Below are 11760 nucleotides of genomic sequence, written 5' to 3'. Positions count from 1 at the left end.
AATGCCCAGCAGGATGTAACACCTTCCTGTACAAATCCTGCTGTACAAACCTGGTTGTCCCAGTTGCTCGCTGAAATAAACATGACTTTATTTGCCATGCCAGGCAATGGCTGCTGGAGTCTCTCTTTTTGGCCTCAGCTTCCTGGAGTTTGACTTCCTCCTGTTCCACCTGTAGCATTTCTGCCGCAGTAAGTGGGAAGTCCTGTGTAACAAAGACCTTTGCTGTAACCTAAGCATTTTCTTTATTACCAGTAAAGAGTGAAGACACATGAAGAGATCAAGTAGTCTAACCTTTGCATTCACATCTTTTATCATCTGTGTTGCATGGTGCAGACGAAGAGCCCTGCACTGGCTGAGAGTCAGAGCCTCCGCAGTGGCCTCAAGATTTTTCACCTCATTTTCAGCAGCCTAGTTAATAGCAAAACGATTGATACTGATAAACCCACAGACCATCAGTGCACTGAACAGGAAGTCAAGTACCTTATAGAACCGAGAACTTACAGAACACACAAATACTCCACAATTAACAGAGTCCTGCTGCCTCCACTGTGAGGGATATGTGACGGTCCACTCTTGAAGCCCGCCTGAAAATCTGAAGACGTTTCTAAAAAAAAGCAGGTGGCAATATTTAGCTATTATCATACTGTTGTACTACCTTATCAATACATAATAAATCTTGTATGTTATGTGACTCACTTCAGCAGGGCCATGTCTCTTTTGCTGATTTTTTTGTAGTAAGCAAGTGAATCATATACTCGGATCTCTTTTGCTTTGAAGTCAAACACCTTCAAGAAAAAACATCTGTCATCACTGTATTCCTAGAATTAAGACAAAGCTGTAGCTCAACTGACATTACAGTTTAAATGTAAGGATTCAGCTCCTTTTGTATCATTTCATTTAGGCTGCTCAACAAAAGAACTTCCTGAATAAATATCATACAGAACTAACCTTTGCCTATACAATTCTATATAAGTAAGAATATACATTATATGCTTTAGTGGTGGCTCACCCAAAGAATGAAATGGTTCCCTGTCTCTGGAGAAGAGTGACCCACAACTCTGGGAAGAAATAGCTTGTCCGAGACCTACAGCATAACAATAACATCAGACAGTACAGCACAGTCCATGCTAATTACATTTTTCATTTGTTCAGTGATCTCTATTACACAAAAAAAGAGTCAAAAAAGGACCTACAGGGATGCGTTTCACTACTTGGTCACTGACTTCTCCACTCTTTGACCATTCGCGGTGCCACAAAATGAAGTCAAATGTAGCAAAAGTTCCACACTGTAACAGAAAACATAGCATTTTTTAATAGAAGTTAAAGTAACATTCCAAAATCATCAAGGGAGGAAATTTAAATGTATCACCATGTTTTCTTGTGCCAGCTGTGCCACTCTGTAGTTAACTGCCTGGAATTAAAGAATGTTTAAAATACAATTCAGATTTTCTGATGAACAGTATAAGGTTGACATTTCTGCTTCACAAACACTGATGTAACTGTCCCTGCAGTTCAGTTAATTGTTTATTAGTTCAAAACCAATATTTATTTGTTTAACTTACATCATCAGTCAGCCATGGCATAACCATTGAAGACTGGCTCAACATCTCCAGTGGGCAAACAGAGACAATATCTTTGAGCGTGAGAGGAAACCTCCTTGTGGCATGCGTTAGCACATGCCTCTCATCACGCGACCCAGACAGTAAGTCCGTCAGTTTTGCCTTAACAAAGAGATTATTACAAAATAGTAATAGTTGACACCTTCATTGTATTACTTGATATTACATTAAAGGAAAATGGTACAGTGATCTATTAATTACCTTGTCATTATCACCTTGTCATTATCACCAATAGCATACGACTGTGCAATGAATGATGACTTGCTGTCCGGTTGGCTGGTGAGAGTGCCCTCTGACCTTGGGAGGAGATTTCCCTTGCCCTCTAATGAAAAACAAAGAACAAAGTAATACTTTTCAGAAAAATAACATGTTCAGTTTGTTAATACATTTGTGTTTTCACCTGTTTGGGCCACATCATAATGATTAGATACAGTTCTATGTGATGGCATGTTACTATGTAATATGGGATACTGACCAAACTTAACAGCAGACTGAAGTCCCAGCATTCCACGCAAACTAATACACATTTGAGTGTTGCATCGGGCCTCCATTTCAGCCTTAAAACCGTTGTTTATTTTCTCATTGTGGAGGTCAATCATCACACGCACTGTCTGTTTGAAATGTGGTTCTTTCATCTGACATAGGGAGTATTTGACAGCTGACAGTTCACGGTTGAACTGCTCAGCAACCGCTGAATTGACTTCACTCCGCAGGGCGGGAAAGATTTTAAGGCTCCTTAGATACTCCACTGGACGTTTCTGGCTACCCTGATGAAACCTGTCATAGAGGGAGTACCGCTCACTGGTCCCAGTGATCGGATGCTTAGCTGACATCCGGTCACTGTCATGTTCTTCCTGCAGTGGTATTCCGGACCTCAGGTTCTTCACCCACTGCAGGTCAACCACCAGCTCTTTTTTGGTTGCCAGCTCTATATTGTCTGTTGTTGGGGCACAGAGTCTTCCATCATTGTCTTTAAAAAACAACTGTTTGGTACGGTTGTTGGTGTGCCTTGCAACCTGTCCTGCTACATCTGATACGTAACAGGTTGGGAGGTATTTAAAACTGAGCAGTCCGTCTGCGTGGTCTCTTGCAGATTCCGTCCAGAATAGAAAGTTTAAATAGTACACAATACCGTGCACACAGGTGAAATGTAGAACACCACCTAAAGAATAGCACAAATTATTTTACAGCCCATTCATGTTAATGGACTTCAAGAAATACTTCAAAAGTCATACACTAAGCTAGTTCTCACCGCCAGCTTTCTGAAGCTTCACAAAAAGTTTTGGGTATACATCCTTGAAGTTTAGGAGGTCATGAAGCCTGTTCAGCATGTCTGCAATTGATCCCTCTGAGGTCACACGAAGGGCATGGCAGGCTTCTTGAAGCTCCTTTTTTTGAGGCTGTAAATCGAAAAGACCCATTTATAAGACATGATGGTCAAACAAACGTAATTTTTATATGTTTTTACAGCCATGCTTACTGATAAATACAGTAAAACAAGCACAATACATACCTTCTTTGATTCAATGAGATCGAGTATGATGTCCTCATTGATTTCTTTAGTTGGATGCTTGATGTCACTGGATTTTTTTTCCAGTGCTTTCTTTGCCTCTGTTTTTGGGAGAATATTTGCAATCCTTGTGTGTCGCCCCATCCAAGGTGCCAAAGTAGAATATCTCGTTGATGTGTGGTATGGGTTTGAAACTGATGTTCCTTTAATAAGACATATGACACTGTTAACTCATATGTTCAAAGAATTTATTGTTGCTGCATACACAAACAAAAGTGTAACGCTGATAACATTGACCTAGAACTTTTCACACCTTTGACATCAAGAGCTATTATTGTAGCACCAACCTGATATGAGGCCTTCTGCAATTAAAGACCTGTCCAGATCAGACCATGCCTTAAGGATGTCCACTTTCAAGTCCTTCTCAGAAATGGAGTCTGGGTCAGGCCTCTTAAATGTTCCAACTGCAAAAGTTGTTTATCAAAAAATGACAAAGGCATTACAACCACAAAGAAGCACAAGCAGAAAGCAGACGGTATTTCATAAAACATGCAGGCACACCGTTGTTTGTGTGCATCAGTTATGTGAATCTTCATTATTAACATAATGTTACAATGGATGAATAACAGGTAGGAAAAACATTCTTACGTGGTACATCAAAGGCCAGTTTCCAGTTTGCATCTCCTACTACCACTGCTGGGTGGTATCCACACCGGTAGCAAGAGAAGGCAAACTGGAAATTCGTCAGTGACAAAAAGTGGTGGAAAGCTCTTCTCACTACTTGGTGGTGGTAGCGGTTGTCATTAAAAAATGACAATGTGTCAAGCATCCTTCCACTGGTTGTCTTGTTCTGTAATTGTAAAACAAAGTAAAGATGTATGCATTATCAAGGTATATAATCTCAATATATTACAAATATAGATGTGTGTGTGAATGCTGAATGTCAATTATGTCAATTAAGGCTGCCTTACCGCCAAACCTGATAAAAGCAGCTCACATAGTGGCAGAGTTAGAATGACCCTGTTGTTAAAATTGTGAAATCCCGAGGAATACTCCTGGAATCTAACAACATTAGCACACACGGGACACTCTTTCACCGCAACAGAGACACCTGTAAATTTGAAGACAAGTTTTTTTTTGTATTTGTACAACTTGAATGTGAAAAATCTGAATTATATAAATTCACAACCTTCAAATCTTTATATTTAAATGTGTGTGGAGCCAAATATAAATGATATCATGACAATTACATCCATGGAAAGGCACAGAATTACTTTGTCTTTACCTTTTTTGACAAAATTCATGCCATACACCATCCCTTGGGTAGTCACCATTTTGGGGGGATTGAGTGCTGGAGGGGTAGGCCCTGGACAGTAGGGGCAGGTGTCTTCTGTGGGGATAAAACACAGTGGTGGCTGTTTTTCTAGAGTCCTCAAGTCCAGTGGTAGCTCCTGCAGACACGGGATGCACTTATGGTTGAGCAGATATTCTGTCATAACACAGATCTTGTGTGTATTGACATTGTCTGGCTCACAAGCGATGTTGCTCTCAAACATGTGACTTTCCAAGTCATCAATGTCCTCAGCTTGGATGTCTGCAGTGGCCACTAGGATGCCTGGTGACTCCTGGAAAATCCACCACATTCCCATCATGCGATGGATGCAGCGGTGTGATTTACCTGTTCCCCGACACTTACAGTTCCACTGTCCTGCAACAGCATCAAATGTTACCCGTGTCCTCCCAAACTGACACCAGTTGTCTGTCTCATTTGTGAAAACAGAAAAGAAGTGCCACCTTTCAGAATACCCCTCATCTTTAAAACATATAGGAAAAACAGAGTCCACTCCAAGGTTGTTCGCGGCATTGTTTAGTTCCTCACATTTCACACCCCACTCAGACGACATGAGCCCTTTACTTAGCATGTCTTTCAGTGATGTGGATGTGAGGGCTGCTGGTTTGGAATAAGGCTTTCCTCTATTTGTTCTTTCGAGATGGAGACATTCTTTTCCTGGGCTTCCGGAACTGTGTGCAATCCGCATGAATTGACGGCAGTTTTCTTCCTCACAGTCAATTTTTGGTGGATTGGTTGACTTAACTACGTGAATGGGAAAAACGGGACTGTGGTCGTATTTTGGAGTGACATAAATTCCCTTTTTCACATCGATGCATATTGTAGGTGTTGTGTCAAGATTATGTGTGTCTCTGATGTGTCGTCGCAGGTTTTTTGTAGAACTTAACACAGCTTTGCAGTGTTGACATGCATACTGGTCACGCTTTGAATCAAAGTCATCTTTCAGAGTGTCACTCTTTCTCTTCAAAGTGCTTGGCCTCTCTGCAGAAAGAGCAAGAAAACAACAATAGTTATCAATGCTAATAATCTAAAAGATCATCAATAAAAGCCTTTCAATGTTTAATAGCCTATTTAACTGCCATTGTAAGGGAACAGTACAGACATCAGCCCTACACATATCTCTTGGAGGTGGTTCTGAAAGTATAGGGTCTGTCATGACTCTGTTTCAGAAAAAACAATAAGTGACATTTCTGTTTTAAGCTGACCCTTAAAAATTTAGAGGGGAACAGTTGATTATATATGAATTATATTTTCACTGGCAGTATTATTGCCGAGTTACAAGTAAATGTCATGCAGGTTTATTGCTACAGGTTCAGTGGAATGTGTTTCTGCAATGTTTAATGGTAAAAGGGTCGTGGAATATGTTGTCCATGCATGCTACTGAAACTCAGTGTGTCATGGGGCCTTTCATATATCAGAACACATCTTAAAGACAATGCATGGGCATAGTGATCCCTCTGTGGGACTAATTGTGAGACTATGTATATACATATATTACACAGCTTACACATATTACTATTTTATATTCAACACAAAAACAACAAATGACAAAGACTTTGTTTCCTGCATTACCTTGTCTTTTGTCTGATACGATACCTGTAAGAGATAGTGAAAATATGGCAAACATTAGGAGTAGATATTTCTGTATGTCATATGATCTAACTGGACTTGTTAAGACAACAGTGTGCAACCCTGAATCAATATAATATCAGTAATATCAGTACGAAATGTTGACCAATATCAAAGACAGTACCAATCGGTGATGTCCTACGCAATGATCACTTACCTTTCAGACTTACAATAAGTTGAGGTCATAGTGACAATAAATGTATGGTTTAAAGTACTTTGGTGCAGTGAAAAATGTATCAGTCCTATAGAAAATCATGATATGAATTTGAAGGTCTGTATTTACTTTGATTACTGATTAATACTTTGATGGTTTTCCTCTGACATATGAAGTGCTGTCCAGATAAACCCCCACCCTCCTTTTTTTCAGCTCTTGCAACAGCCTGCTCACACACATTCTAGCTCAGCACAAAGTTGATTATATTTGTATTTGTCATGGCTTTGTGTGTAGCCTTCTTATTTTGGTGTCATAGACTACAATGTTTGTAGATTCTGCAACAGGACACTTACCATGTGTGCTTTTCAAATGGTGTATGAAAATGCCTGCCCTAGCTAAAATGCGAAATTCACAAAATGGGCAATGGTAGTGGCTTCTGGATGGCTGTTTGCTGTCCTTGCAGAAGCATGCAACCACAAATTTCTCTGGAAAAAAGTGGAAGATGTAATACAATGCGTTAGCATACTATATTAAATTTAAAAAAATAACAATTAAATCACATCATACATCTCTCTACAGTTCAATTATACTCCATACCTTGATTGTTTTCCAAAAAGTAAATTGCACCTCCAAGATGTTTTTTGGAAAGGTGGTCCTTGTTTGCAAGTTCTTTTTGCTGACAGAAGACACATTCCTGACTGGCGCAGGCAAGAAATGAATTCACATCAGAAAATGTCTGATGTGAACCTGTGAAGAATAATAACAATGTAGTTTATGTAATCAGCACTACGTCCCACAAATCATTATTGTCAGTCAGTCTAATTATTTTCAGATTGTGCACTATATCTTACAGTATTTAATTTCATTTACTTGCAAAAGAGTAAGTTATGTTCGATAATAATTTGTCATTCTCACCTTCCATTTTCCAGACTTGTTTTTCATGAAAACCGACCTATCAGACCTTGAATGTTGATCTTATAGGCCTGTATGTTGTCAAATTTGCAACACTTTTCCTGTTAAAAACAGACAATATTCTTAACACACCAAGCCATCAAGTTGATACTTTAATGGCCTTCAGAAGAATACAATATAAATGTTCCCAATTGACTATTTACTTATAATAGATAATGTGAAAATCACAATTCTCTCTGTTCACAACTCACTCTATGGCTTGGCTCAGTGCTGTGTGCAGAGGTGTTAACTAGTTAAGTAGCTACAATGACCCATCCCCCACTACCTCCACTACCTCCACTCTTCCACTGAGTCTAACCTGTGTGCTCTCTCTCTCTATCAATTGTTAAAATAATTGATTATTTTCTATATTGGTAAATGGTTTTATGCTTTATTTCTGCTTCTGTGGTCCGTCTCTGTTCTCTGTGAGTGACGCAGGTCACTATCAAAGGTCAAACCTTGACTGTAATAAATATCTCTATGCATTTATATTAAGTCAGACAATATGATTTGATACATTGATTGTGTTTGTGTGTTAATATTGATGTAGAAAACTATGATTACTTTAATTACATATATTCCATTTGCTTAAACTGATTAAGATTCTATAAATCACAAAGAATGACATCCAGATATATTGGTGCACAGTTTTTGCTGTGTGTGTATGTGCATTTGTGAGTGTGTGTGTGTGTGTGTGTGTGTGTGTGTGTGTATGTGTGTCTGGAGAGGGGAGACCACAGAAGGCCAAATGAAAATCCCGTGAGAGAATCTCTGTAAGTCATAACAAGGGAAAATGTTTGTGCTAACAAGTTTGTTAGTGGGTCAAGGCAAGGCCTGGTTTCGGCAGCAAGCAACCAGGTGGCATGACGTGCCGTTGTATGCATTAAAACTGGCGAATGAGCGGATCAAGAAGGCGGGACTTCCTGGAAGAAATCAACCAGCATGTTTTGTAAACAAATGTTAGTATTTTAATGGGTTCCAGGGAGGGAGTCGTGGTTCAGACTTCACGAACTGAAACACGTCTGTTTGTATTCAGGGACATGAGTTAATTTTGAACCCGGAGATCTCTGTAAAGTGCACATTTTTTGACGTATTGTAATAAAACTTTTGTTAAACTGAGAAACTTGGACGTCTCCAGCTCTTCATTTCCCCATCAAAGAATGCGCAGAAAAATGGTGAGGTTTTTTCTGTTGGTGACAGATTTTTTCTGTCGGTGACAGATTATCAATTTTCAAGGTTTCCTCATGCAATTTTTCTAACAAATGGTGACCCCGACGTGATGGGGAGTGGAAGCTGGAGGACGTGAGTATTAAAATTATTTTTTTATATATGCTTGATCTGAAATTTAACCTGTAATTCTCTTTGGAAATAGATAACAGCCTGAATTATTGCTGATACCACTGACATCCAGACTTTGTTGACAACAGCAGGGTACCCTAAAAAAGGAAGGTGAGCACAAACCTTTTTAATAAAATCTGTGCAAATTGGCCTAATTGCAAAATTGAGTTGTTGTCAATAGAAAACAGATGTCATAGTTAGAAATACAATACGTCAAGAAGATTTATTGACTTATAAAAAATAATAAAAAATAATAAAAAAAAAAAAAAAAAAAAATAAAACAAATAAAACATTTTATTTTAATTAAAAATTAAAATAGAATAAAATAAAAATAGAACAAAGAGGGGGCATACGACTGTCCAGCTCGAAGACAGGGGATAACGGTCCCGCTGTAAGGCCTTTTGATGTAAAGGGGGACCGACGTGTCTCGCCGAAAACAGGGATCCGACGTTGGGAGTCCGCTGTATAAATTGCAGAAAAGGTGGATTACGTGATTTTAATCCAGCCTGAAGACAGAGAATACGGTTCTCTGTGTTGATTAAAGGGGGATTTTCTTTTTAGAAAATCCGGCCAAAAATCAGGAGGCAAAGTGTCTCGCTGTATTTCTCCAATCAATATTCCAATCAAAATGTTTTAATAAAGACTGTTCTAATCAAGAAGTTTTAATAACATGTGTGTTTATATAATAATCAATCAGAGTGATTAATGAAGGGTTGAAATGTATGGGCTGGGTCTTTTCTCATAGAGTGAATTTAAAGATTACACGTCTTGTGTGTCTACTCTGAGAAATGTCTGTGGGTATTGTGGGAGGTTTGTTTTAATAATTGATGACTCTGTCAAGATTGTATTTAAAACTGTGTGCGAACTGAGTTAACTCCAAGTGTCTGAGCGCAACATTTCTTTTAAATGTTGTAGAAGCTTCTCAGTCTGGTTCATAACACGGGGCAATGCGTCCAATACAATCTGTGACTCAGCATGTGTGGCAAAGTAATTTATCTGAACATATATATCATAGAAAAAAAGGTTCTGCATTTCATTCAGTGGAGTAAAAATTTGGAATGGGATGTGTGAAGAATTAAAACAATGTTCAAACATTAAAACACTTCAAAGTCAAATTTAAAGAGCATGCCTTCACACAATATAGGGATGAAAACAGGTGTGTAAGATGAAAAGTGGGTGCTGCGTGGGTGTGAGTGTGCTTGTGTGTGTGGGGGGATGGTAACAGGTGGTGTAGGTTAATAATGGTGATAATAAGTTTAAATACTACATTACTATGTGTTATACATACAAAAATATAGGTGGAAGTATCCACAAACTGGTCAAGGCCAGTCACTACCCTGCTTGTACTTAAAATTTGGATATTTTTCTTTTAAAAATATACTAAGTCTTACTTTAAATTCCTTTTGCTGGAGATACATCTTAAATTTACTGTTAGTACAAATTTTAATGCAGTACTTGTAAAAGTGTTTTTTTTTTTGTTTGTTTGTTTTTTCCTGCTCTGTGTGGAAGCGTAGTATAATTGTAAGTTACTGGTGTGCAGAATGTTACTAGCCTGGGTATACCCAGACTGCCTTGCGCGCTCGAATTTGATTTCGAACCTCCAGCCAGTCTGGAAACTAGGCGATTTTGCTAGCCCTGTTTTAGGGATCCAATCACAGAGCGGGGAGGGACGGTGAGACGATGACGCGTACTACTCGGCACTTGGAAGCTTTCCTGATCCAACATGGCTGCTGCAGACGCGAAACTCTCTTTAGCTGTAGATGGTGTTTTAAATAGTTTAGAGCGAAAGTTGAAAGGCGAAAGGTCTCTCGGCAGCTCCGCTGTCCCCCGGCTGGTAGCGAGATCACCGGTAGCGGGGCTATTAGCGCCGCACGGGCGGTTTCTGCGGCTCGTTGCGCCGAGCCGGCGAGACCGCCGGTCACCGCCGGTGATCTGGCTCTGAGCCGGGGGACAGCAGAGCCCCCAGAGACCCCCAGCAGCTTGTTTATTGCCCATAAAATCAGTGGATGTGTGTGGCAGAATGACATGAGGGGGAATAAAGCGTGAAAATAAATAATCTTGCAGAAAGCGAGAACTGGAGAAGCAAAGCAGCAGCAACACTCTCTCACAGACACACACACAACAAACATCCATCTCTGTTGCTCTACTACGTCATCTGGTATAACTGATCTGATTGGCTAAGAGCTACCTACAGACGCTTTGATAGACATTCTAAGCGTCCAATAAACGGCTCCGGAGGATCGTAAACCACACCTCCTCTACGGAGAAATGCATTGAAGGTGTCCAGACCTAATCTCCAATGAGATTTGGTCTGGTGTTAGCCAGGCTAGAATGTTACTGTAATGTAAACAAATGTTCCCCTGTGAGGCCAAGTGGCGTTACCCCTTTGGGTTTCGTCTTATTTTTTGTTTTACTAGTGCTGTGGTGGCTCTGGTTAGAGCATTTGTCTCGGGAGCACATCATGGTCAAGGGGAAGTGGCCAGTTCTGGTTGCTTCACCTCGCCATGGTTTCAGTGTTTAAATACCCACCGCTGGTCATCCACATGAAGACTAGGGTTGAGATTAGCTAGATAGTAATGGTCAGGTAGTCAGCTAGAGGGGAGCTTTGTTTACTGTCCAGGCCATAGTGTTTGGCTGGTTGTGTATTGATTTTTTGCACACACCCAAGTACGACAAGTGTTGATGAGTTATTTTTTATTTTTTAGTTCTTTATTTTTTATTTCTCCTTTCAGTGGAGCTTATTGGCTTTCTGCACAAAAGAGCAGCTGTTAAAAATAGCACAACATTTTGGCCTTGACGTTGGTGACAAAATTATAAAAGACAGAGTGAAACTTGTCTTGAAGGCCAGTTAAAAAATAAAAAAATAAAAATAAAAGAGGGGGTATTTATCAGAAGTCCCGTCAGCATATTTAAATTTTGTCCATTCTGTCACACCGCGGTGAGGTTTGTCTTGTTCTGGGTTTTATTTTGTCTTGTGACTTCCTGTTTTATTTTGAAAATTAACTCTCCTCTCGTTTCAGATCACTTGCCCTTCCCCTGGTGTCACTAGTCTGATTGTCTTCCCTGATTCCTGATTGTGTCCACCTGTTCCCCATTGCCCTCATGTGTCTTATAGTCTGCGTCTCCCTTTGTCTTGTGCCAGAGTGTTTCGTTCCTGTCGATCACCCAAGCCAGTTACCATAGTCCAAGTTTTGTCTCTGATTCTTTG

The 11760-nt window shown here is 39.7% G+C and overlaps 1 protein-coding gene across 1 annotated transcript; it reads right to left on the bottom strand.

The window, feature by feature from the left end:
- Positions 1-4222: 4222 nt before the first annotated feature.
- si:ch211-10d23.5 (uncharacterized protein LOC556599 homolog) lies at positions 4223-7185 on the bottom strand. Its single transcript, XM_059332104.1, has 5 exons — positions 7179-7185; positions 6617-6748; positions 6053-6076; positions 4404-5461; positions 4223-4240 (listed from the first exon to the last, which is right to left on the bottom strand). Exons 1-5 carry the CDS (start codon positions 7183-7185, stop codon positions 4223-4225), a joined length of 1239 nt encoding a protein of 412 aa, XP_059188087.1.
- Positions 7186-11760: the final 4575 nt, after the last annotated feature.

Source organism: Centropristis striata, chromosome 4, assembly GCF_030273125.1.
Source record: "Centropristis striata isolate RG_2023a ecotype Rhode Island chromosome 4, C.striata_1.0, whole genome shotgun sequence".
Lineage (NCBI taxonomy): Eukaryota > Metazoa > Chordata > Actinopteri > Perciformes > Serranidae > Centropristis > Centropristis striata.
The sequence above is the reverse complement of the archived record's forward strand: the minus strand, read 5'-3'. Positions and strand labels throughout refer to the sequence as shown.